Below are 27479 nucleotides of genomic sequence, written 5' to 3'. Positions count from 1 at the left end.
GAGTTACATGCACAAATGCCACTTTAAACTTTACTGTGCATGTCCAGAAGCGGCGTCGACTTCTCTGGGCTCGGAGGTATCTAGGATGGACCATCACACAGTGGAAACGTGTATTGTGGTCAGATTATTCAGCATTTTTGAAAAAAATGGACGCCGTGTGCGCCGCACCAAAGATAAAAAGGACCATCCAGACTGTTATCAGCAACAAATCCAAAAGCCAGGGTCTGTCATGGTATGGGGTGTGTCAGTGCCATTGTCAAAGGTCATTAACACTTCTGTGATGGCAGCATTAATGCAGAAAAGTACATTGAGATCTTAGAGCAACATATGCTGCCTTCAAGACGTCATTTTTGTCAGTGACGTCCATGCATTTTTCAACAAACCACATGCTGCACACATTACAAAGACAAGGCTGTGGAAGAAGAGGGTACAGGTACTGAACTGACCTGCCTGCAGTCCTGACCTGTCCCCAGTAGAGAATGTGTGATGAGAAAAAAATGTGACGATGTTGCACATCTTAAGACGTGTTTGCAGGAAGAATGGGACAAAATAAAAGCTGAAACACTAAATCACTTGGTCTCCTTTGTGCCAAAACGTCTTTTAAGTGTGGTGAGAAGGAATAGCAACATTACAAAGTGGTAAATGCTTTACTGTCCCAACTTTTTTTGGAATGTGTTGCAGACCTGAAATGCAGGAATGGATGTTTATTAATAAATGAAATAAAGTTGAGCAGATAAAACATGAAATATCTCAGGTTCATCCTGTCTGCAATCAAATAAAAGTCAAAGTAAATGTAAGGAACACTGTGTTTTTTATTATTTGCATTTTCTATGCTGTCCCAACTTTTTCTGATTTGGGGTTGTAATTAAACTGTAACAAACATGCTGAAGAGGAGTCGTTTTAATTTTTACTGTAGTTGATTGACAGCGCTTGCGTGAACTGGGGTCGCAGATAAGGCTGTGGTTTCATCAGCGCCTGATTTGACTCTCTCTCGGGTCTTTCAACCTTAAAGTGAGAGTTTAAAAGTTAATTGCTCTGCTTCTACCTGTCAGCTATTTTCAGCTGCGCCGTATTAGCTGCAGATCTTAATGAGAGCTACAGAATGCGAGGGATAAAGGGAAGGGACAGGAAAAAAGGAGAAACAGAAAGTGTTTTAGATATCGAGTGCTTTTACTTCACATCCACGGTCCTTTTCTCTCAACGGTGCTTTTTTAAAGTGCTTGAGCACGGGGTCTTTATTTTCTGGGTGTTTTATAGTCATGAGAGACCAGCGTTCGCAGTTAGCGTTCCACCAGAGGGACAATAATGAAATGGAATTGAATATTTTATGATTTTTTTAATGATGTTTTCCTGCAAACTGTTAAAGGAACCGTGTGTACTTTAGCCCTCAGCGCGAGCCATGTAACGTCGCCTCACTGCTGTAATTGGAACACATTACCGCTGAAATTAAGAGTACCGTCTTTGCGAGCAGACTAGAGGGCATAACGCTGTACCCTTCCATTCTTTCTGTGTTCATTTCTTTTTACTGTTTTGTCACTCACACTTTATCGTTGTTCTTATGTAGTAATCAATCAGTCAGTCACTTTTCCTTGTAATTCTGCACTAACGTTACGTATTGAGTTCGGTCATTTTTGTCACAGCAGATTTACTCAGTTCATACTGTAGACCTGAGGGAGAATGTAGAAGGAAATGGATTACTACTGGTAATAACCAATAGTAAGTAGTCTGAACTGGCTGTTTTATTTGGTTATAAGCAAATAATGAGACAGTCCACTCAAAGCAAAAAGACAGGACCTTGGGATAATCCAGCGGTTCTTAACCTTTTTATCTCCTAGACCCCTGTGTTAAAAAAAACCCTTTAAAGTGGGTTATGATATTATTCTTATGCTTTCAGCTAGAATGACAAAAGGTATTGTGTTCTTGCTCATGGGAGAATCAATGAATTCACAATGAAGTTATATTATGATGTAGTGGGTTTACTTCTGGTGAACTGGTGGTGGGAGCTTCCTCATTTGGTCTACTTTAGCGGGATATGTATCAACAACTGAATCAGAATCTTTTATAGTTGCCGTTCGTTGACCCAACGTAGGCTGTAGGCAGTTCAAAATACATTTCTGTGACGTCACAAGAAATCTCTCATAGCCAATTTTATCCTGTGATACTTTTTACTCATCTCAATTAAACACAACAGGACCCCTCTCTAGGCTCGCCCTCTGGTTGAGAACCACTGATATACACTGATCAGCCATAACATTAAAACCACCTCCTTGTTTATACACTCACTGTCCATTTTATCAGCTCCACTTACCATATAGAAGCACCTTTTAGTTCTACAATTACTAACTGTAGTCCATCTGTTTCTCTACATACCTTTTTAGCCTGTTTTTACTCTGTTCTTCAATAATCAGGACACCCACAGGACCACCACAGAGCAGGTATCATTTAGGTGGTGGATCATTCTTAGCAATGCCGTGACACTGACATGATGGTGGTTGTGCTGGTATGAGTGGATCAGACACAGCAGTGCTGCTGGAGTTTTTAAAAACCGTGTCCACTTACTGTCCACTCTATTAGACACTTTTACCTAGTTGGTCCACCTTGTAGATGTAAAGTCAGAGACGATCGTTCATCTATTGCTGCTGTTTGAGTTGGTCATCTTCTAGACCTTCAGCAGTGGTCAAAGGACGCTGCCCACGGGGCGCTGTTGGCTGGATGTCCAGCAGTGACAGTGAGGTGTTTAAAACTCCAGCAGTGCTGCTGTGTAGAACTACAAAGTGCTTCTATATGGTAAGTGGAGCTGATAAAATGGACAGTGAGTACAGAAACCAGGAGGTGGTTTTAATGTTATGGCTGATCGGTGTATTCAACATATATACATGAATTTAAGAACTTAATCTCACAAGAGCATGTTGTGAAGTTACTGAATACGTGGTGTTTTCCTTCGACTGCCCCTTAAATGCTTGATAGGGTTTATTATAGCGTACTAAAGAAATAAATCAAATGTACAGAGGCAAACTATTGACTTGTTCTTTTGAGGCGCAGCACAGACTTCAGAGAGACGATCACGTGTGTAGAGAAGCACACTTTTCCATTAAATATGGAATCCCCATTGGGACAAAATCACTAAACACCTTAAATTTTGAATTTCACAGCAGATTGCATATTACAACGGGAACGGCTCATGTCATGGTCCGTGACGTGATTTTTACGGCCGTGAATTAGGTAGGGTTTTAGTAATAAGTATTATTCCTCATGCCTTGTTTTCTTCTCCTCAGCTTGGCTATCAATTCCTTTCAGGACTTCCAGACCTCCATTCAACAGCAGCGGCCTGACTCTGTCCTGCGCCAGCAGCAGGTCCACCAGCATCATGATCCCTGCCTCGTCCCGGCGCACCCCCCTAGCGTCCAACCCAGCGGCGCCCAGCAGCTCATGAAAATGGCCGTGTGGGGGATTTCAGCCACTCTCGGGGCAGCCGCACTAGCAGTCGCACAGAGCGCCATGGACTGGGCACCTGATTTTCTTCTACATCTGTTCTGACCTTTAAGTGTGTGTCACATGCCAAACTAGGACTAGTAATTATGTCATCTGATTTGCATAAAAAAACCCTAAAGAAAATGAAATGTAGGAAAAAAAACACAAAATGATTTAGCCTCACCCCCTGTTTATACCTCTACATCTCCCAAGCTAATATTGGAAATATGAAAGCTAAAGTGGACAGGTTTTGTACTGATAAGCATTTCTGAACACCATCCCATCAGCAAAACGTCAGGAAAAAAGTGCGCCGTAGTGGATTCTGTACAGCAACAGACGCACAAATTATTAAACAGCTTTTTTTTAACCTCTCAGAGTAAAAGAAACAGCTCATTCAGATGATAAGAGATGAGAACAAGCAGGTGGGTTTCCTCAGTCTGCACAGGATAAACAACTCGTCCATCAGTGAACGCAACACTTCGAAGCCTGCACGTTTACACTCGAGCAAAAAAACAAAAACAAAGAAACACCCACACACACTCTCACACATTCATCTTGTGTATTTGAAGAATGGTCACAAATGAAATAGAAGCAAATGATCTCTTATTTTTACAAAGTAAACACTAGTCTGGAAGCTTTGAGGAGAGGATCTTTTAACACTTCTGCGTTGACATTCTTTAATTTTCTACCAAAAAGTACATTTCTTTAATATACACCGATCAGGCATAACATTATGACCACCTTACTAATACTCTGTTGGTCCCCTTTTTGCTGCCAAAACAGCCCTGACCCATCGAGGCATGGAGTCGGACACCTTTCTATCAGAACCAGCATTAACTTCTTCAGCAAGTCAAGCTACAGTAGCTCATCTGTTGAATCGGACCACACAGGCCAGCCGCCCATGACCCTGTCGCCGGTTTACCACTGTTACTTCCTTGGACCACCTTTGATAAATACTGACCACTGCAGATCTGGAACACCCCACAAGAGCTGAAGTTTTGGAGATGCTCTGACCCAGTCTAGCCATCACAATTTGGCCCTCGTCAAACTCGCTCAAATCCTTACGCTCACCCATTTTTCCTGCTTCTAACACATCAACTTTGAGGATAAAATGTTCACTTGCTGCCTAATATATCCCACCCACTAACAGGTGCCGTGATGAAAAGATAATCAGTGTTATTCACTTCACATGTCAGTGCTTATAATGTTATGCCTGGTTGGTGTATTACTACCATCCAAAATATCTGGAGAACATGCAAACTCCACAAGAAAAGGACCCGGCCCACCCCACCTGGGGATCAAACCCAGGACCTTCTTGCTATGGCACAGATGTCAAGGTGCTTTTTGATGTTTTAAGTACCTGTAATTATTACGTAGCAGAATTTGTGTGAATATAGTAATTTATCATATCAGTTTGGTTACTTTTGATTTCCATTGTTGTAGCCTGGCTAATTTGCTAACTAGGCGGTTAGCAAAACGTCCAGGACTAGGGCTTTTAAAAAGTGGGTGTGGTCCTTGTGCAGCTTTGTTCTTTGCGATCATGTGATTTACAGGAACATCTCTGATTTGTAGTACTTCACTGCCACTATTGAGTGCTTATGTTGTGTGTACAGTGGAGGTATGATAATGGGGGAGAGCAGCTGGCGTATATTAAACTTGATGGTAGTGTAGTTTCTGGACATCAGTGGAAAAAGAATTATTTTAATAAAATAAACAGACAAAGTGCGACGTCTGTTTATTTGTTTATTTGTCTGCTTGTCCCTGGGCTTGGGACCAGCACTATGGGTGCACTGATATGTGTGCTTCTTAATGGCTAGGTTCATGTACTGCTATGTGCCTTCTGTATTTGTGAACCTAGCCCAGGATTTTAACCCCCGGAACAAACTTTTTTTAAGGCAAGTGGGTTTCTTATTTAAAAATAAGTTTGTATAGCTGTTCATGTAGCCAGTTTTTATTAAAAAATCTAAGCTGGCGCCTAGGTGGCACAGTGGGATAAGCCGCTAGCACACCAGCGCCAAGATTCTGAACTCAGTTCGAAACTCGGTGTTGCCACCGGTCGGCGGGCATAATTAGCAGTGCCTGCAGCAGACACTGATTGGCCACTGTATCTGCTAGGGGCGGGATGACTGGACTGTGTGGGTGGGGTATATTGCTGCTCACGGGTCGGACGAGGCGTGAGCAGCAATATACCCTCCTCAAATGCAATCAGGGATCCCCCAGCAGCGGAAGACGGAGAAAAATGCATAAATAAATAAAAGGAAATACAAATCTAAGCTAATGAAATTATGGCATGTCATAAAGTTGCTATAAAATAGCAAATAGTTTTCCCAATCACATGACAGCCACCAGTCTGGAAGGTAAATGGCTATCACATGCTTCCTCCTAAACAGTGACTCGTACAAAGCATTCTATCAGAAAATGCTGCTAGTTTTAATATGGGAAGCTCAGTGTTAAGCTTCATTTTAAAGGCTTATAAAAATGGAAGCAGCCACACTGCTGATGTCAGATGACAAGGATTGGTTCAAAGCTTGTTAATCTAAATACATACCCTACTTACAGAAATGATGTACTACAATCTTTCCTCAAATCTGCTGCACAGACTGATCTTTTCAGCCGATTACCTGCCTTTAGTCCCCTCGGCTTCCCTGAGATTTTAACGAGACGTTTCCAGCGCACACTTACTTACAGTAGAATATAAATCCGTCCAAAGAGATTAAGCATCTTGCCTTTCCCTGGCCCTGTCCTCATACTTTATTGTCTTTGTCATAAACAGACCGAGGCGAAGACTCCACGAGCCAAGACTGAATTACATTGCTGAATGCTGCCTGGAGCACCGGATGCTCTTCTCTTCTCTATTAGTGCCATGGTGAGAGAGCTGTAAAGCAGCTGTTTATCTACCACACCGCTCTATGAGAAGCTCGTCCTGTAAATGACACCGCCAAAAAAAAAACATCAATGAGAAAAGTTTCATTCTGGAAACATGTTCAGCTTAGTTTCTTCTTTCTTTGAATTTGGTTAATTATACGCCCAGCTACAAATGCCCGAGCCGTCTTCATTTAATGTGAATTTAATTCAGCCCCTTTGGCTGTTGGCAAGGCTTTGGGCCGGTGCTAATACCGGTTTACAAGTGTGCATCTTTTTTTCTGCCAAATGTCTGAGTAAGAAATGGATGAAATATGAATAGCAGGATGTGCCTTAAGCAAAGAAAGTGCACCTGTAGAACTGTGCAAACCTCAGATGGAAAACAAACTGAACGTTTGGATGCATCGCAGGTGGTAATCAAGCAATGAACACGCAATCAATTTTAAGATTATTGCAGGTGTACAGGAACTCATCGTGAAGATGCACAGATTGTGTTTTTTTACTGTTTATATTTTGCTAATTAGTGGATAAATGTTCAATGTAGATCATGATGTACTGCATGTAATCAGGAGCGGACGGTTGTCTTTAGCATGACTGGCAGGTGAATTGTATTGGAAATGTTGGTCTATTTTTGTGTGTAATATGTGTAGGTGTGTGTTGCAGAAAGAATCGTGGACTAATGTCTGAAGTATTCACCTGTGAATATGGATTATTTATCTTCTAATTATTTCTAATTATAATGTGACTGACACATGCCCCCTCCGATTTATGTGCAGTAGCCAACTGCATCATCCTCACATGGGGCAAGGTCTTTGAGGGACCAGTTTAGTTACTTAGTTACTTAATCTTTCTGCTTACAGTCAGAAGGGTGTGAGTCTCTCTGAGCTGTTTCTCCAATGCAGAACTGCAAAAAAATCCATATTCCACAGCATTTTAGACCAGTGATGATTCTCTTCGGCTGCTTCTGTTGGAGGTTGCCACAGTGGATCATTTATCCTCATACTTGATTTGGCACAGTTTTCATGCTGGATGCCCTTTCTGACACAGTCCCCCTATTTATCTGGGCTTGATGTGGGTGCCTCCCAATGGCTAGGTTCATGTACCACTATGTGCCTTCTGTGTTTGTGAGCCCAGCCCATGTTCTTAACCCCCGAAACTCAGGCATTGTTTTAACCAGCATCTTAGCTGTTACTATTACGACCCCCTTTTTTAAGGCAAGTGGGTTTTTTACAACCCCAGATCAGGAAAAGTTGGGACATTATGGAAAATGCAAATAATTTTATTATTAATAATAATATTAAATGGCTATCACTTGCTTCCTCCTAAACATGTGCATCCAGCCAAGTTGCAGCTCATACAATATTGTTATGCAGATCAACTTACAGGCTCACAGACACCTGGGTATGATGCCAAGGATTGGCTGGCGCTGCTCAACTGATGGGGGAGAAAGTAATGCTATTCCTCACAGAGAACTTGGCCAATCAGCTTCCAGCCACAAACAGCTGAGATATATGAATTTGTAAGGTGCAGACTATAGAGTGATTGTGTATTCCACAACACCATTTTTGGTAGCCATTTATGCTAATTAGTGTTACAAATAATATTAATATGGGATGTTAAAGGCTAGCGGTAAATGTACTGGACTAGTAATTATAAGGTCACTGGTTCAAGTTCCACCACTGCCAGGTTGCTGCTGTTGGGTCGTTGAGCAAGGCCCTTAACCCTCAATTGTTTAGACTGTATACTATCACAGTACTGTAAGTCACTTTGGATAAAGGCGTCTAACTAAATGCCGAAAATGTAAATGTAAAATAATGTAGAGCTGACCACTATAACACAAAAACCAGTCCACTAAAGGGTGTTTAATTCACTAGATACTGCATAATAATTACAACTGTATTTTTTAGCTCAATGAACTAAGGTTTGATACTCCTCTAGGATTTCTGGTTTCCTCCAGCATCTAAAATACATGCAAGTAGGTGGACTGACTTAACTTTAAATAAGTAAGCATGTGATGCCTTGAGATACACTGACAGCCTCTGCAGAGTGTGCTTCCACAGCATGACCAGTGTTTCCAGTTTCCAGGTAAGAATAAATCATTACTGAAAAGGAATGACTAAATATTGCCTGTTGAAAATCGCCTGGGAAAAAAAAACTGGGTGCAAGAAATTCATTTCAACACAATCTGTTTTGAGCAATTAATCTACAGTTTGCATGTTATTGGAAGGTAAAACCAAACTGGAGTATCCAGAGGAAACCAATGCAAATCTCACAGGAAAAAAATTTGCAAACCGAAAGGAGTAAAACCCAGGACACCAGAACTCATGTTTCTGTGTGGCACCCACTTTTTCGGTTGTGCCATCAAGTTTCCATTAAAAATCCTTCAGACCCATTAACAGGCTTCAGACCCACTGTGATCCTGACTCGGATAAAAGGGTTATTAAAGCGCCTAGCGGGATATTCCACTAGCACACCAGCGCCGAGATTCTAAGCTCCTCGGCTCGAAACTCGGCGTTGCCACCGGTCGGCTGGGCACCATCTAGCGGGCATAATTGGCAGTACATGCAGCAGACATGGTCCTGTTAGGGCGGGATGACCGGTCTATGTGGGTGGGGTCTTTAAACGCTGTGTAAGGACCCTGATTAGCAGATAGAGAGGTGCCTGTGCAGAATGCATAGGTAAAAATGGGTTCCACTAAGGGCTGGGCGCGGGTCGGAGGAGGCGTGAGCAGCAATATACCCACCTCGACTGCAATCAGGGATCCCCCAGCAGCGGAAGACAAATTAACAATGCTAAAATGGGAGAAAATGCATAAATAAAATAGACAAAAAGGGTTATTAAAGATAAGTACAAGAAAATGAATGGAACTATTTTTATAGCCAGAACCTAACACAACCTGGCTAATGGAAAATCAGCTAGAACTAAAGTCCCAGGTTCCATTTGGGCCAGATTCTGTTTATGTATTGCGCAATAGGAAAAGACCCCTAAATTCGTTTTTGGAATTTGTTTGTTGTTTATCTTTGACATTTCGATATTCATAGTTATTCCAGGTAATATATTTAACAGTCCAAATGTTTGAGGTAAAACAAGATTACATTTATGTATACTGATGTATACTCCGGGATGTTAGGATGCACACAGACTGAGTGTATTGTACCTCGTAATGTTTGCAAATTACTGTAATATTTTTTGAAGAAAATAAAAATATATGCCAAAACAGTGCTAATGTTTTAACACTCCTCTAATGTTAGCTTTAGGTCTGGACGTTTCTTACAGTTAAAACGTCACTTTGGGGGATATTTTATTGGGTTGTTTTAAGTCGATAGTAACAGACTGGAGGAACAGACTTTACGATGCCCAGAAAACATTCACAATGGTCATTATTTATATTTGAAAAAACTATAACATCTATTATTTTCACAGCACGTCTGTTATATTGATGTAGGGTGGTTATTGAGCCCATGTCTGCATGCAGTCTAGCAGAGGTTTAAAACCTTACATGAAATTAATCTCAGAAAGCTTATATACCACCGATCAGCCATAATATTAAAACCACCAACTTGTTTTTAGACCCAGACACAGCAGTGAGCAGTAATTTCACCCTGTTCTTCAATGGTCAGGACCACCACAGAGCAGGTATTGTTTAGGTGCTGGATCATTCTCAGCACTGCAGTGACAATGACATGGTGGTGGTGTGTTAGTGTGTGTTGTGCTGGTATGAGTGGATCAGACACAGCAGCGCTGATGGAGTTTTTAAATACCTCACTCTCTGACTTGACATCTACAAGGCGGACCAACTAGGTAGAAGTGTCTAATAGAGTGGACACAGTATTTAAAAACTCCAGCAGCCCTGCTGTGTCTGATCCACTTATACCAGCACAACACACACTAACACACCACCACCATGTCATTGTCACTGCAGTGCTGAGAATCATCCACCACCTAAATAATACTTACTCTGTGGTAGTCCTGTGGTGGTCCTGACCACTGAAGAACAGGGTGAAAGCAGGTTAAAAAAGTACGTAGAGAAACAGATGGACTACAGTCAATAATTGTAGAACTTAAAAGTGATCCTATATGGTAAGTGGAGCTGATAAAATGGACAGTGAGTGTAGAAACAAGGAGGTGGTTTTAATGTTATGGCTGATCAGTGTATATATTTATATATACAAGGACCCTGATTACCAGATAGAGGTGCCTGTGCAAAATGCATGGGCGGAAAGAAGGGGTCCGCTAGGACTGCGCACTTGGAGGAGGCGTGAGCAGGAAAAATACCTTCCTCGAATGCAATCAGGGATCCCCAGCAGCGGAAGGCATATTGACTACGCTAATTCGGGAGAAAAATGCATAAATAAATAGAGAAGAAAACAAGTCAGACTTCTTTTTTAAATGGGTTCATATTACTGTGATGAGGAAAACACAATTAGATTTACAGTTGTGTTCAAAATAATAGCAGTCCAACATCACTAACCAGATCAATCACTGTTTTTGGTAGAAATTATATTTATACATGGCAAAAAACTTACTAGTAGGTGTAGTAGAGTAATAAAAAACCAACAGACCCAACCATCATGACATGCATGTTGCTGATTCTGTGTAATTGAATAAGTAACTAAAAGGGGCGTGTTCAAAATAATAGCAGTGTAAAGTTCAATTAGTGAGGTCATTCATTCTGTGAAAAAATGGGTGTCAAACAGGTGGCCCTTATTAAAGTATAAAAGTAGCAGATGTTGTACATGCTGGTTATGGTGCATTTCTCTCTAAAAAACAGAGTGAAATGGGTCGTTCCAGACATTGTTCAGAAGAACAGCGTACTTTGATTAAAAAGTCGATTGGAGAGGGAAAAACATAAAAAAGTGCAGAAAATTATACGCTGCTCAGCTAAAATGATTTCAAATGCTTTAAAATGGCAACCAAAACCAGAAAGACGTGGAAGAAAATGGAAAACTACCATTCGGATGGATTGAAGAATAGCCAAAATGGCAAAGACTCAGCCAATGATCAGCTCCAGGGAGATCAAAGAAAGTCTAAAGTTACCTAAGAGTACTGTGACAGTTAGAAGACGCCTGTGTGAAGCCAAGCTATCGGCAAGAAGCCCCCGCAAAGTCCCATTGTTGCAAAAACGACATGTGCTGAAGAGGTTACAATTTGCCAAAGAACACATTCACTGGCCTAAAGAAAAATGGCGCAACATTTTGTGGACTGATGAAAGCAAGATTGTTCTTTTTGGGTCTAGTGGCCGCAGACAGTTTGTCAGACGACCCCCGAACACTGAATTCAAGCCACAGTACACTGTGAAGACAGTGAAGCATGGTGGCGCAAGCATCATGATATGGGGATGTTTCTCATACTATGGTGTCGGGCCTATTTATGGCATACCAGGGATCATGGATCAGTTTGAATACATCCAAATACTTGAAGAGGTCATGTTGCCTCATGCCAAAGAGGAAATGCCCTTGAAATGGATGTTTCAACAAGACAATGACCCCAAACACACCAGTAAGCATGCAACATCTTGGTTTCAGACCAACAAGATTAATGTTATGGACTGGCCAGCCCAATCTCCGGACCTTAAACCAATAGAAAACTTGTGGGGTGACATCAAAAATGCTGTTTCTGAGGCAAAACCAAGAAATGCAGAGGAATTGTGGAATGTGGTCCAATCGTCCTGGGCTGGAATACCTGTTCACAGGTGCCAGAAGTTGGTTGACTCCATGAAACAGATGTGAAGCAATTCTCAGAAACAGTGGTTATACAACTGATTATTAGTTTAGTGGTTTACAGGAAAGCTAAATATTGAAGCATTTTTCAGTTTAAACAGTAAATGTTTGAGTTTGTAAAGAAAAATGCAGACACTGCAATTTTTTTGAACAGCCTAATATTCCCTTTTCTTTACTTTCTGTAAAGTAATAACACATTTGATCAATTTTAATTCATGTTTTGATTTGGAAAAGAATGTGCAGTGTTGTCAATGCATTTGTGTGTATGAAAATAAAAGCTATTATAAGAATTCTGAGCTTTATTCACTTTTTTAAACACAGTGCTATTATTTTGAACACAACTGTACCTTGTAACCACTAGAACTGAAAATCTCTGTGCATCTTTATATATTCCTTTTGTATATATATATATATATATATATATATATATACTGTATATAAAAACGACCCCAAACACAACCTCCAAGATGACAACTGCCTTGCTGAGGAAGCTGAAGGTAAAGGTGATGGACTAAACCCAATTGAGCACCTGTGGCGCATCCTCAAGTGGAAGGTGGAGGAGTTCAAGGTGTCTAACATCCACCAGCTCCGTGATGTCATCATGGAGGAGTGGAAGAGGATTCCAGTAGCAACCTGTGCAGCTCTGGTGAATTCCATGCCCAGGAGAGTTAAGGCAGTGCTGGATAATAATGGTGGTCACACAAAATATTGACACTTTGGGCACAATTTGGACATGTTCACTGTGGGGTGTACTCACTTATGTTGCCAGCCATTTAGACATTAATGGCTGTGTGTTGAGTTATTTTCAGAAGACAGTAAATCTACACTGCTATACAAGTTGTACACTGACTACTCTAAGTTATATCCAAGTTTCATGTCTATAGTGTTGTCCCATGAAAAGATATAATAAAATATTTGCAGAAATGTGAGGGGTGTACTCACTTTTGTGATACACTGTATATATATACAGTATATATATATATATATAAGATTTGATACTATTAATTACCCTGCCAAACCCACTCAATGCGTTGCTGTGTATTCACTTTTAAGTAGCTGTATTCAACAAGCTCATGGTCAGGTGTCCACATACTTACACTGTCATCATTACTCAATTGCATTATGCTTCGTCTCTACTGCTGCTGACCTCCACTCCTGGCTGAGGAGAGGCGTGACTAAGACACGCCCCCTCCGACACATGTGCAGTAGCTGACTGCATCTTTTCACCTGCACGAGATTAGTTCATATGGGGCTCAGTCTAGCGCATGAAGAGTCACATCTCTAAATCAGGCGCCATCAGTCAGCCAGCAGAGGTCGCAACTGCATTAGTTGTGAGGAATCCCTCCCGGAATCTAATCCAACAGATGAGCCAATCATTGTCTGTGTAGGCGCCCAGCCTGCCGGTAGCAGAGCTGAGATTCGAACTCACTGGTGTGCTAGCGTGTTTTGTCACTGTGCCACCTGAGCGCCCAGTTGTCCACTTAATTTTAACCATATAGTGTATTACTTCAAAGCATGTCCTATTAAACAAAGACACATATGCTTCTTGGAGTACAGTGCACCACTGAGCTAACCCTATTTACATGAAAAAGTGCTAATCCTGACCCCTCTCTCAAGTTCTTATAAAAGTTTCATGTTTTTATATATCTGGGATATTTGTTTTTGACCCTCTAATGTTACCTTGCAACCCTTTAACCACTGAGAAGAACCTCTAACATCTGTCTGATCCAGTTGCTAAGCTTTCCACCATTCAGCTCACAGCTTAGCACTGGAAAATAGCTGTGGCCCACGGGAACTAAAAATGGAGCCATTTATAAGTGTGTGTGTGTGTGACCGAGGAAGATGAGGTTGTGACACTGGTGACAGGAGCTGTATTGCTAGCTGTGTGTCTTCTTTTCCCAGTAGCTCTCTCTGCACAATCTTCACACAGGAAGGTCACCGAGAGCTCAGGAAGTCACAGCGATGGCAGGAATGCAAGAGAGGCAGGGAGCGAGATAGACATACTGTTGCTAAGAGATAGCAGTGAGTTGCTAACCTTTATAGGCTTGGTAAGTGGCAGTAGAGAGTCAGGTAACCCCTAAAAGGTGAAAAGTGAGAAAAATGCAGCAGCAAGACTAGTGGAAGGATGACAGGATGGATATCCGAATCGGTAGAGGAAGCTCAACACGCCGTGCTTACCCCGGATTATAAAAACCACATGGTGCAGCAAGTCATGCAGCGAACCATTTGCATGTCATCTCTGACCATACCATGTTTTATGCATAGCATCATGGTTAAGTGGATCGCAGATCTTCTGTTTTTAAAACATGTCCTTGACTGTTTTACGCCTTTAGGCATGACCCCTGAAGTGAGCGCAACATGTGATTCGATTCCTTTAGTCTTGCATGACAACCTTCAGTTCATACATTTGTATTTAATGCCTACAGAGAAGCTTCTTTAAAAGAGCAGAACATTTCAGAAAGGTAATGGACCTGAGACGCAGCTCTGTTGTACCTCAGTGTGTCTGGGCAGCTGCAATGCAAATGCCCAAAGAACTTACCTGCTACAAAAAAAAGTAAAAGAGTTTATCTGAAAGCTTAAAGTTGGTTATAATTCTCAATTTGGGGTGTCATATTAGTGTATTGAGGTGGCTCGGTGGGTAGCACTGTTGCCTCTGGTTCTGGGTTCAATTCCCAGGTGGAGTTTCTCAGGTTTCCTCAGGGTGCACCGGTTTCCTCCCACAGCCCAAAGACATGCACTCAGGTTAACTGGGGATACTAAATTGCACTAGGGGTGTGTGTATGTGTTAGTGTGTTTGCCCTATGATGGACTGGCGACTTGTCCAGGGTAGTTTCGCCCAGTGAATTGTACCCATCATGACCCTGAATCAGATAAAGCGGTGGTAAAACAATCAAATAATGACTTTTCCCAATTTTCCTCCCAATCTAGTCGTATCCAATTACCCGACTGCATTACGCTTTCTCTCTACTGATGCTGATCTCCATTCTTGATTGGGGAGAGCCGAGACTGACACGCCCCCTCCGACACATGCACAGTAGCCGACTGCAGTTCATATGCGGATCAGCCTTGTGTATGGAGAGACACACCCTAATCAACGTATTATTCCTCGACTCCATCAGTCAACCAGCAGAGGCTCTGGTTCCCACCCTGTATGAACAACAGCCAATCGTTCTTAGTGTAGCTGCCCTGCCTGCCGGATGTGGCCGGAGGCAGACAGTGTATTGTTTTTAATCACTTTAGAGCAAACTACTTCAAACAAATGATGTTGCTACTTCTAAATGCTAAATCAAAATCAAAAGAAGCAAAACCAGAAACTTGCTGTTCACATTGGTGTGTAAAGCATTTGTAGTGAGGCTGGGACTGGTCCAAAAATGGTTTGCCAATTCAAATTCTGTCTGTGATTAGCATTTCAGCAACAATATACCTAATTTGCAGCTTGCTAATTCCTAAAACTAGCTTTGTTTTGTCAGTTTTAAAAATGCTGATACAGATTAATGAATAGGATGTATTTAATTCTTGTCAGGGATATATTTTGCAAACATTTTTGGAGATTGTGAAGTGATTTTACATTATATTACACCGTTAATTTTGAATTTCATCAAAAAAAAAAATGTGGAAAATGTGGTATAAAATCTCAGTCAGTACGTTGCTAATAGTTAGCACCTCTGTTTTAGTAAGTTTAATGCTAAAGATAAATAAGCAAATGGGTGACAACAGGAACTGTGGGTTTTATTTAGTATAAAGTATTACAAGTATTATTTAGTTGGTTGATCATTCTCAGCACTGCAGTGACACTGACATGGTGGTGATGTGTTAGTGTGTGTTGTGCTGGTATGAGTGGATCAGATACAGCAGCGCTGATGGAGTTTTTAAACACCTCACTGTCCACTCACTGTCCACTCTATTAGACACTCCTACCTAGCTGGTCCACCTTGTAGATGTAAAGTCAGAGACGATCGCTCATCTATTGCTGCTGTTTTGAGTTGGTCATCTTCTAGACCTTCATCAGTGGTCACAGAACGCTGCCTACGGGGTGCTGTTGGCTGGATATTCTATGTTGGTGGACTATTCTCAGTCCAGCAGTGACAGTGAGGTGTTTAATAACTCCATCAGCGCTGCTGTGTCTTATCCACTCATACCAGCACAACACACACTAACACACCACCACCATGTCAGTGTCACTGCAGTGCTAAAAATGATCCACCACCCAAATAATACCTACTTTGTGGTGGTCCAGTGACAGTCCTGACCATTGAAGAACAGCACGAAAGGGGGCTAACAAAGCATGCAGAGATGGACAGATGGACTACAGTCAGTAATTGTAGAACTACAAAGTGACAAAGTGCTTCTATATGGTAAGTGGAGCTAATAAAATGGACAGTGAGTGTAGAAACAAGGAGGTGGTCAAAATGTTTATTTATATATATATATATATATATATATATATACAGTGTATCACAAAAGTGAGTAGACCCCTCACATTTCTGCAGATATTTAAGTATATCTTTTCATGGGACAACACTGACAAAATGACACTTTGACACAATGAAAAGTAGTCTGTGTGCAGCTTATATAACAGTGTAAATTTATTCTTCCCTCAAAATAACTCAATATACAGCCATTAATGTCTAAACCACCGGCAACAAAAGTGAGTACACCCCTTAGTGAAAGTTCCTGAAGTGTCAATATTTTGTGTGGCCACCATTATTTCCCAGAACTGCCTTAACTCTCCTGGGCATGGAGTTTACCAGAGCTTCACAGGTTGCCACTGGAATGCTTTTCCACTCCTCCATGACGACATCACGGAGCTGGCGGATGTTCGAGACTTTGCGCTCCTCCACCTTCCGCTTAAGGATGCCCCAAAGATGTTCTATTGGGTTTAGGTCTGGAGACATGCTTGGCCAGTCCAACACCTTTACCCTCAGCCTCTTCAATAAAGCAGTGGTCGTCTTAGAGGTGTGTTTGGGGTCATTATCATGCTGGAATACTGCCCTGCGACCCAGTTTCCGGAGGGAGGGGATCATGCTCTGCTTCAGTATTTCACAGTACATATTGGAGTTCATGTGTCCCTCAATGAAATGTAACTCCCCAACACCTGCTGCACTCATGCAGCTCCAGACCATGGCATTCCAACCACCATGCTTGACTGTAGGCATGACACACTTATCTTTGTACTCCTCACCTGATTTCCGCCACACATGCTTGAGACCATCTGGACCAAACAAATTAATCTTGGTCTCATCAGACCATAGGACATGGTTCCAGTAATCCATGTCCTTTGTTGACATGTCTTCAGCAAACTGTTTGCGGGCTTTCTTGTGTAGAGACTTCAGAAGAGGCTTCCTTCTGGGGTGACAGCCATGCAGACCAATTTGATGTAGTGTGCGGCGTATGGTCTGAGCACTGACAGGCTGACCCCCCACCTTTTCAATCTCTGCAGCAATGCTGACAGCACTCCTGCGCCTATCTTTCAAAGACAGCAGTTGGATGTGACGCTGAGCACGTGCACTCAGCTTCTTTGGACGACCAACGCGAGGTCTGTTCTGAGTGGACCCTGCTCTTTTAAAACGCTGGATGATCTTGGCCACTGTGCTGCAGCTCAGTTTCAGGGTGTTGGCAATCTTCTTGTAGCCTTGGCCATCTTCATGTAGCGCAACAATTCGTCTTTTAAGATCCTCAGAGAGTTCTTTGCCATGAGGTGCCATGTTGGAACTTTCAGTGACCAGTATGAGAGAGTGTGAGAGCTGTACTACTAAATTGAACACACCTGCTCCCTATGCACACCTGAGACCTAGTAACACTAACAAGTCACATGACATTTTGGAGGGAAAATGACAAGCAGTGCTCAATTTGGACATTTAGGTGTGTAGTCTCTTAGGGGTGTACTCACTTTTGTTGCCGGTGGTTTAGACATTAATGGCTGTATATTGAGTTATTTTGAGGGAAGAATAAATTTACACTGTTATATAAGCTGCACACAGACTACTTTTCATTGTGTCAAAGTGTCATTTTGTCAGTGTTGTCCCATGAAAAAATATACTTAAATATCTGCAGAATTGTGAGGGGTGTACTCACTTTTGTGATACACTGTATATATATACAGTGGGGGAAATAAGTATTTAATCCTCTGCTGATTTTGTAAGTTTACCCCCTTACAAAGACTTGAACAGTCTATAATTTTTATGGAAGGTTTATTTTAACAGAGAGAGACAGAATATCAACAAAAAATCCAGAAAAAAAACATTAAATAAAAGTTATAAATTAATTTGTATTTAATTAAGGGAAATAAGTATTTGATCCCCTACCAACCAGCAAGAATTCTGACCCCCACAGACTGGTTATGTGCCCATGAGGCACACAAATTAGTCCTGTCCCTGTATAAAAGTCTCCTGTCACAGAATCAGTTTCTTCCGTTCAAATCTCTCGACCACCATGGGCAAGACCAAAGAGCTATCAAAGGACGTCAGGGACAAGATTGTAGACCTGCACAAGGCTGGAATGGGCTACAAGACCATCAGCAAGAAGCTTGGTGAGAAAGAGACCACTGTTGGTGCGATCATTCGAAAATGGAAGAAATACAAGATCACAGTCAATCACCCTCACTCTGGAGCTCCATGCAAGATCTCACCTGGTGGGCTAAGAATGATTCTGAGAAAGGTGAGGTCAGCCCAGAATTACACGGGAGGAGCTTGTCAATGATCTCAAGGGAGCTGGGAGCAGAAAAATGCTGGATATGACCCCAAGAACACCATCCCCACCGGGCATTTCTTTGCCTCCAAACACGGCGAGTGGAGTTGATGCCAAAGAGCTCAATTTTGATCTCATCTGACCATATCACATTCTCCCAAGCTTTCTCTGAATCATTCAGGTGTTCATTGGCAAACTTCAGACGGGCCTGTACACGAGCCTTCTTGAGCAGAGGGACTTTGCGGGCACTGCAGGATCTCAATCCATTACGGCGAAGTGTGTTACTAATGGTTTTCTTGGTGACTGTGCTCCCAGCTCCCTTGAGATCATTGACAAGCTCCTCCCGTGTAATTCTGGGCTGACCTCACCTTTCTCAGAATCATTCTTACCCCACCAGGTGAGATCTTGCATGGAGCTCCAGAGTGAGGGTGATTGACTGTGATCTTGTATTTCTTCCATTTTCAAATGATCGCACCAACAGTGGTCTCTTTCTCACCAAACTTCTTGCTGATGGTCTTGTAGCCCATTCCAGCCTTGTGCAGGTCTACAATCTTGTCCCTGGCGTCCTTTGATAGCTCTTTGGTCTTGCCCATGGTGGTCGAGAGATTTGAACGGAAGAAACTGATTCTGTGACACTGAGAAACTGAGTCTTTTATACAGGGACAGGACTAATTTGTGTGCCTTTTGTGCACATAACCGGTCTGTGGGGGTCAGAATTATTGCTGGTTGGTAGGGGATCAAATACTTATTTCCCTTAATTAAATACAAATTAATGTATAACTTTTATTTAATGGTTTTTTTTTCTGGATTTTTTGTTGATATTCTGTCTCTCTCTGTTAAAATAAACCTTCCATAAAAATTATAGATTGTTCAAGTCTTTGTAAGGGGGTAAACTTACAAAATCATCAGGGGATCAAATACTTATTTTCCCCACTGTACATACTGTATATATAAAATGTAGATCTTGGAGATCATTTGACCATAAAGGCATGATGGTGGGGTCAGGGGATCAGAGGTCATTTCTAAGGGGAATCCTGGTCACCCCCAGAGCTACAAGTTCTGCTGCTGTGCTCCACAAAGGTATAAGAGTGTGTTCCAGCATGGCAAAAGGTGAGAGATTAATATTAATACCTGTAAATTGCAGACCCTATCAGCAGGTTCTCTCAGGGCTTCTGCACTTCGAGCTGCCTGTGGCCGGGTTAATTGATGGACCTTAAAGTTCTCCGTCTAGGCTGGTGCATCGGTCAGCAGCTGTTAAGGTATTAATAATGAAAAATGATAGAAGAGTGTTTCCTTGCGCAGGTAGAAAATGAGCTGCTGTTAATTAGCCCCCTGAGCTCCATGGTGTCTGTAATGAGCTTTCAGGTTATGCTGTCACACGGCCAATCCTCTCGCTGGACACTGAAGGACTTGCACAGGTTACAGAAGGGCGTGAAGAAGCTGATGGAGCGTTCTAATGAGTTCTAGCTTTTTTTTGTGCAATTGACCCTACCTATATTCATCCATGTGTCCATTAAGCCCTGCCTCCCAAAATCTACAGCTCAGTAGTTTAGTCAAGATGTTTTACCAATATATTCAGTTTGAATTGCTAAAATGGGTAATAATTTTAACATTTTAAATTAAATTAGATTTCTCATAAAGTGCAGCTCCTGTCTTTGTCCATTTGGTGTTTTTTGCCAATATTTAGCTCTTGCAATAATATTTAAAATGACAATTTTAGCAGTTGTCATGGGAGTTGGCTATGTTTTGTGTTCTTCAAATATTTTCATGTAATATTTGCAAAAATGGCTAAAGCATACAAGTTGCTCACCCAACTTCTTACTTGAAGCCCAGATACTGAATCTGAATCTGAACTGAATCTGGACACGTTATGAGAGGAACCTTATAATTGAAAAACACAATTAAGCAGCAACTGGATAAATGGATACAATAAGAGGAACAATGAATGAGCCATTAGAAAGCCTGAAAACCCAAACAGAAGGTGGGATGTTCTGGAGGAACACTGTCCATATGGTCACCAGCATTCAGAATAGACTTGATGGCACTTAATAAGAAATAATAAGAATGACCAGTACCGGTCCTTGGGTCATTTTTTACAGGGCCGCACAGAAAGAATAAATAATTTGAGATTGCTAAAAAAGCAATGAAAACACTGCTTCCATTTCCAACATCCTATCTTTGTGAAGTGAGATATTCTGCAGTGACAGCAACCAATGCAAAGTTATGAAGTAGAATGGACATAAGGAATGCACTTCGGGTGTTATTGTCTCCTATCACCACTAGGTGGGAGCGTCACGTTGCAACAAAAAAGCTCAGGGTTCCAACTGATTGTAGTATTGTTATATACTTTGTGTTTTTTATTATGCTTGTTGTATAATTTTATTTTACATCCCCCCGCCAGTCCGTGAAATTATATCTTACATGAAAGCGGTCTGTGGTGCAAAAAAGGTTGGTAACCACTGATTTAAATAATTCAATATTTATTGAAATTAATACATGTATAAGAATTCCTCTGATATTTTTTTAATAAAAGTCTCCGAGTTTAACACAGTGTGATGATTTTGGTTTGGTAGAGAAGAGGCAACAACTGACCATTCTAAAAGAATTGTTTTTGCACCAGTTTTTGCAACAGAATTGTGTTGGGGTTGTTAACATTCGGAGGGTGAATAAAACCTGTTAAAACAGGTGCTGTGGTTAACTATTGCTGAAATGAGCATTTCTGTTGCAACACAGGGGCCAGAGGAGAAGGACAAGTCACCAAAAGTTTATGGACACCTTGATATTTTGATATTTTATGGACACTTTTAATTGGTAAGAAAAATTGTCTTGCCACCCTACCCCAGACAATCAACACAACCAGTACTGATGGTCCTTTAGTGTTGCTTTAAGCAGCCTTGCAGACTAGTTTTCTTCTTGTCTTTTCATCAACTTTGGAGGATTCATTTGCCGATTTAAGCTCTAATTTGCATCTTAACAATATTTTCAGATAACAGTAAAGGCTCCAGGTCCAAGAGTAAGTGCACAGACCTGACAGCCAAGCTAACATATTAACACAAACTTGAAAACCTGTTGAAACAGGTGATGTGGTTAGCTATTGCTGAAATGAGCATTTCTGTTGCAACACTGGGGCCAGAGGAGAAGGACACCAAAAGTTTATGGACACCTTAATGTTTTATTTAACAGTTTTAATTGGTAAAAGAAAATGTCTTACCACCCTATCCCACTGCTCAGAAATATGAAGAATAAAGGAGATTGTTGTCACATGTAATATGCAACCAGTAGAAATTCCTGATGGTACTTTAGTGTTGCTGTAGGCCTCTTGGCAGCCTCCCGGGCCAGTTTTATGCTTGTCTTTTCATCAGTTTTGGAGGGGCATCCAGTTCCTGGTAATGCCACTGTTGTGCCATATTTTATCAGTTGTTGTTGACCTTTTTCACTGAGTTTCATGGTATATCTAATGCCTTGAATTTTTGTGTACCCTTCTTCTGACCTTTCAACAGTAAGATACTGTACCTTTGATGCTTTGTAAACTCTTTGCAGACCATGACTTTGCTATAGGATGTAACTAAGTAAATGTCAGGAAAATCTAACTACAAAAACTTAACCTTATATGAGGTTAATTAGTCACTTTAATTGATTGCAGGTGTCACTGAGTACTATTTAACAGGAGTTTGAATGTGATTGGTCCATTCTAAACATGAGCACATTATCAATTATAAGAGGGTGCACAAACTTATGCAACCAAATTATTTAAATTTTTTGTCCCCCTTTTATTTCATATTTCAGGTTGTTTTTCAATTGAATAGCACAGATTGTTGCACAGATCATGTAAAATGATTTATCTCGGTCTGACCTGGCATTTTAACAAGGGTGTGCAGACTTTTTATATCCACTGTACCACCAGTTTATGATATGATGCAAGCCACTGACACTCTACAGGCACCTGAGACCAGGGGGCAAATGTTTAAAAGTGCCCCATGTTTTCCTGCATGCATTTATGTATGAATACACCATAAAACACAAATCATAAACTAGTGCATGGACGCAGTGACACGGAAGGCCACACGCATAACGATGCTTCTCACTGAGACCGTGACCTCCAAGTAAGACAGAAACCATTAAACCTGTGTGTACGCTACAGGATTCCATTTCTGATTTAAGCTCTAATTTGCATCTTAACAATATTTTCAGATATTAAAGGCTCCAGGTCCCAGAGTAAGAACAGATTCTTTTGTGCTTTGACAGGTCAAGTGCACAGATCTGTCAGTCAAGCTAACATATTAGGGTGTTAGTTGCTTCTGAGCCTATTACAAAAGCAGGAAGAAGAGGCTAGATCTGCAATACACAGACCATTCCTACTATGCTTGAACAAGCCAACACAGCAGTAAGGTCACTAAACGTAACACATTTAACACAGACGTTAACTTTACAAACTCTCATAAAAAAACTAACACAAAATATACCAATAGTTACATCATAACAAATAACTATGTGCATGTAAGCAAAATGCCATCTTGACCCACAAGACCCACTTTTAATTCCCTAAAAATGCTACGGCATCATGGGATCCCATACTCCCATGGCCGATGTGCACAGAGTAAACATATTTTAAATTTTCTCCCCTAATCCAGTCGTATCCAATTACCCTGGTTGCATTACGCCTCACCTCTACCGATACAACCCTCCACTGCTGACTGAGGAGCGTTGCAACTGACACATGCCCTCTATGACACGTGTGCAGTACCGACTGCCTCTTTTCACCTGCACAAGGCGAGTTCATATGCAGATCAGCCTTGTGCACGGAGAGCCACACCCTGATCAGCATTATTCCTCAACTCTGCGCAGGCACCATCAAGCAGCCAGCAGAGGTTGCAATCACACCAGTCATGAGGAACCCTGGTCCGGCTTGTCCCACCCTGTGAACAACAGCTAATCATTGTTCATGTAGCCACCCAGCCCACCCGGATGGCAGAGCTGAGATTCGATACGAAGTATTCGAAACCTCAGCTCTGGTGTGCTAGCGTATTTTACAACTGCGCCAACCTGAGTGGCCGATGTGCAGGTTTTCTTACAGCAAAATATGGTATAGTACCGGTAATCCTTACAGTATTTGCTAAATCCCAATTGACTTCTGTACCATAAGAATGACACTATTATCAATAGGATGTGATTAGGAATTAGCCCTAATTTAAGGTTAGATGATTATTAGGCAAACTATTTTACGTATATTGCACAAATTTTGGCTTTTTTTCCATAATTTGTTAACAATTTTTTTTTCTATTTTATTTATGCATTTTCTCTCATTTTCTCCCAATTTAGTGTAGTCAAATTGTCTTCCGCTGCTGGGGGATCCCCGATTGCAGTCGAGGTGGGTATATTGCTGCTCACACCTCCTCCGACTCGTGCGCAGCCCTTAGCGGAACCCTTTTTCACCTATGCACACTGTTACTCTCTATCTGCCAATCAGGGTCCTTACACAGCGTTTGAAGACCCCACCCACATAGTCCGGTCATCCCGCCCTAGCAGAGATGTGTCTGCTGCATTCACTGCCAATAATGGCTGCTAGATGGCGCCCAGTGGCAATGACAAGTTTTGAACTGAGGAGTTCTGAATCTTTGCACTGGTGTGCTAGCGGAATAACCCGCTTCACCACCTGGGCGCCTGTTTATACACATTTATTGATACATTGTTTAGTCATCCCTGGTAAAAATAATACACTTTTCTTGGGTTTTATTGTTTGTTTTGTTATATAAAGCAAAACGGTGTTCTACTAAGTACTAAAGACACTTGCTAGTAAGGGATTAAATAATTCTAAGACTGAAGTAGTCATTTAAAGTGGTTTTGTGTTGAATTTGGAGAAACCAATTGTTAGTTGTGTTGAGCTATTTAAATTGTTCTTACTTGATTGGTTTATTGCAAACAACTGAACGGGGAAGGGCACTGAACAGGGAAGGGCCCTCTTACCAAGTGTCATGGAGGGGATCTATATCCCCTCCATGCACTCTCTCAACTGGTGTTCCTCAGGGCTCTGTACTTGGCCCACTTCTTTTCTCTATCTACACCCACTCTCTGGATAAGGTCACAGCCTCCCATGGCTTATCTTACCACTCCTATGCAGATGATACTCAGCTCATTCTGTCATTTCCTCCTTCAGACACACAAGTTTCAGCTTGCATCTCAGCATGTCTGCGAGATATCTCACAATGGATGTCAGCTCATTATCTAAAACTCAATCCCAGCAAGACAGAGCTGTTACTTATTCCTGGAGATCAATCTCCAACTCAAGACCTAAGTCATCTCTCTTGATGACTCCCAGATCAGTCCATCTGATAAGGTAAGAAGCCTTGGTGTTGTCCTGGATAACTAGCTGACCTTCTCTCCTCACGTAGCCAACATGACGAGATCGTGCCGATTCCTCCTCTACAACATCAGGAAGATTCGACCATTTCTCTCCATGGAAGCTACTCAAATTCTGGTCCAATCACTTGTAATCTCACGGTTGGACTACTGCAACTCCCTCCTGGCAGGTGCTCCCATGTCCACTACTAAACCCTTGCAGCTCATCCAAAATGCAGCTGCCCGTCTGGTTTTTAACCAACCTAAACACTGCCACATCACCCCACTGCTACGTTCTCTTCACTGGCTTCCTGTAGCTGCACGCATTCAATTTAATACACTGATGCTCGCCTACAAAGCCAAAAATGGACCAACCCCAAGCTACCTTCGTGGTCTAATCAAACCCCGCTCTGTACCACGCAACCTCCGAGCCACTAGTCTCGCTCGACTTGATCCTCCACCCAGGACTAGTGGAAGACAAGCATCAAGGCTCTTCTCTGTTCTGGCACCCAAGTGGTGAAACGAACATCTGAGTCTCTTGCTATCTTTAAAAAACTATTAAAAACCCACCTCTTTACTAAGCACTTAAGCTGACTTGTACTAACACTCATTCATTTCTTGAAAGAAAAAAAAAACACTTTGGTTCTAACAGGTTTTAGCAGACTTGTTCTTGGACTGTTGTTTTACTTAAATTAGAGTAATGAAATGTTTACTATGGAAGCACTTCTGTAAGTTGCTCTGGACAAGAGCGTCTGCTAAATGCAGAAAATGTAAATGTAAATGTAAAAGGAACTTTTGTAAATGTTGCTTATAAAAATAATTTTCAATGGGAGTTGAATCCAGTTGTTACTATTGTATATTTCAGTCATTTGCCAGGTCCCTCAAGTGTCTTGTAAGCAAGTTTGTAGTAACAACAAAGCAGTTATAATGTCAAAAACATTTAAACAAGTTAAAGAAAACCAGGAAAAGCATAAAACATGCTGAAGGATAACGACTGAAATGAAAGCCGCTGATCAGGTAAGTAGACAGCATGTGCTGAATTTTTGAGAAGGATATGATAGTTCCTGTTCAGAGTCAGTGGCTCCGAAATGAGTTTCCCTCTTGCTTGGCATCGAGCTCATGGATATCATTACAAGTTTTGTGAATATGATATTCCCAACTCTCAACACAATGTGTTAAAAAAGGCTCATACACAAAATCCATTATCCAGACATCTCCGATAATGGGATTACCCCCCACCCTCTCGTTCCTCAATCTGTACCCTACAGAGTGGCTGTAATTGACTAATAATAAAGCTCATCATCATCTCTCCTCAAGCTAAATCTTCTCTCTCTGCAGAGTTCCAGGGTGCAAAAGATGATCTTCATCCTGGTGTTCTCACAGACTATTCTGCCAGCTAGGTCAAACTGGTTTACAAGGTGGAACTGATGTAGGACCTTAGAAACCGTAGGGCACTGCATGACATGTGTTAGCAGCTGGCAGGATGATGGGGGTGAGAGAGTTGTGGAGATCAGAGGTGAAGAAGAGAGCACAAAGGTGTACCAGTGGTGCAGACAGAGGTAAATGGTGCGGTAAGGACCAGGGTAGGAAAGCCAGGAGTCTGTCACTCTCACTTTGCGTCATGAGGGAAGAGAAAGACTGAGGTTGGAAAGGGTTTTTAGGTTTTTCATAGGCTGCCAGAACCTTGACCAGCAGATGACAGCTGGCATGATGGAGTTAGAAAGGAAGGGAGGGTGCTTTTGTATAGTTGTACGAAAAGATCTTGTTACAATAACTTTGTATCTTGATTTGTTTGTTTGTTTGTTTATTAGGATTTTAACGTCATGTTTTACACTTTGGTTACATTCAAACAAGATTCATCAGTTCACAAGGTTGTATTGAACACAGTCATGGACAATTTTGTATCTTCAATTCACCTCACTTGCATGTCCTTGGACTGTGGGAGGAAACCGGAGCACCGGAGGAAACCCACGCAGACATGGGGAGAACATGCAAACACACAAAAAGGACCCAGACCGCCCCACCTGGGGATCGAACCCAGGACCTTCTTGCTGTGAGGCGACAGTGCTACCCACTTAGCCAGCATGCTGCCCGTGTACCTAGATTTGATGTTTAATTATGAAACTAATGCCTAGTTCACACCACGATTTTTGCCCTGATTTTCGCTCAGCGACTGGTCGGTGATAGATTTGTCGGCTCGGGAGCAACTCTGTGTTCGCTCGGCAATCGAAACTTGGCTCTCAATCGCTATGTGTGAACTACTCAACAACTCGATCCGAGCGGCTCGCTGATAAATCGGATACTGCCCATAGTTGATTTTGCCCCACCAGGCTTACTATGTCATAGACACCACTGATCCTTGCTTTATAAACCTTGCTTTGTGCCTTCCATGAATTACTGGCA

General features: G+C 41.7%; 1 protein-coding gene across 1 annotated transcript in view; it reads left to right on the top strand.

Moving 5' to 3' along the window:
* zgc:63863 (uncharacterized protein LOC393372 homolog) overlaps positions 1-5190 on the top strand; it is a 40461-nt gene extending 35271 nt beyond the window's left edge. Inside the window, exon 8 of the mRNA XM_062990817.1 lies at positions 3276-5190. Coding sequence (XP_062846887.1) covers positions 3276-3537 — 262 coding nt within the window. The 3' untranslated portion in view covers positions 3538-5190. The remainder of the gene's footprint in view (positions 1-3275) is intronic.
* Positions 5191-27479: the final 22289 nt, after the last annotated feature.

This window comes from Trichomycterus rosablanca, chromosome 2 (assembly GCF_030014385.1).
Source record: "Trichomycterus rosablanca isolate fTriRos1 chromosome 2, fTriRos1.hap1, whole genome shotgun sequence".
Taxonomy (NCBI): domain Eukaryota; kingdom Metazoa; phylum Chordata; class Actinopteri; order Siluriformes; family Trichomycteridae; genus Trichomycterus; species Trichomycterus rosablanca.
The sequence above is the reverse complement of the archived record's forward strand: the minus strand, read 5'-3'. Positions and strand labels throughout refer to the sequence as shown.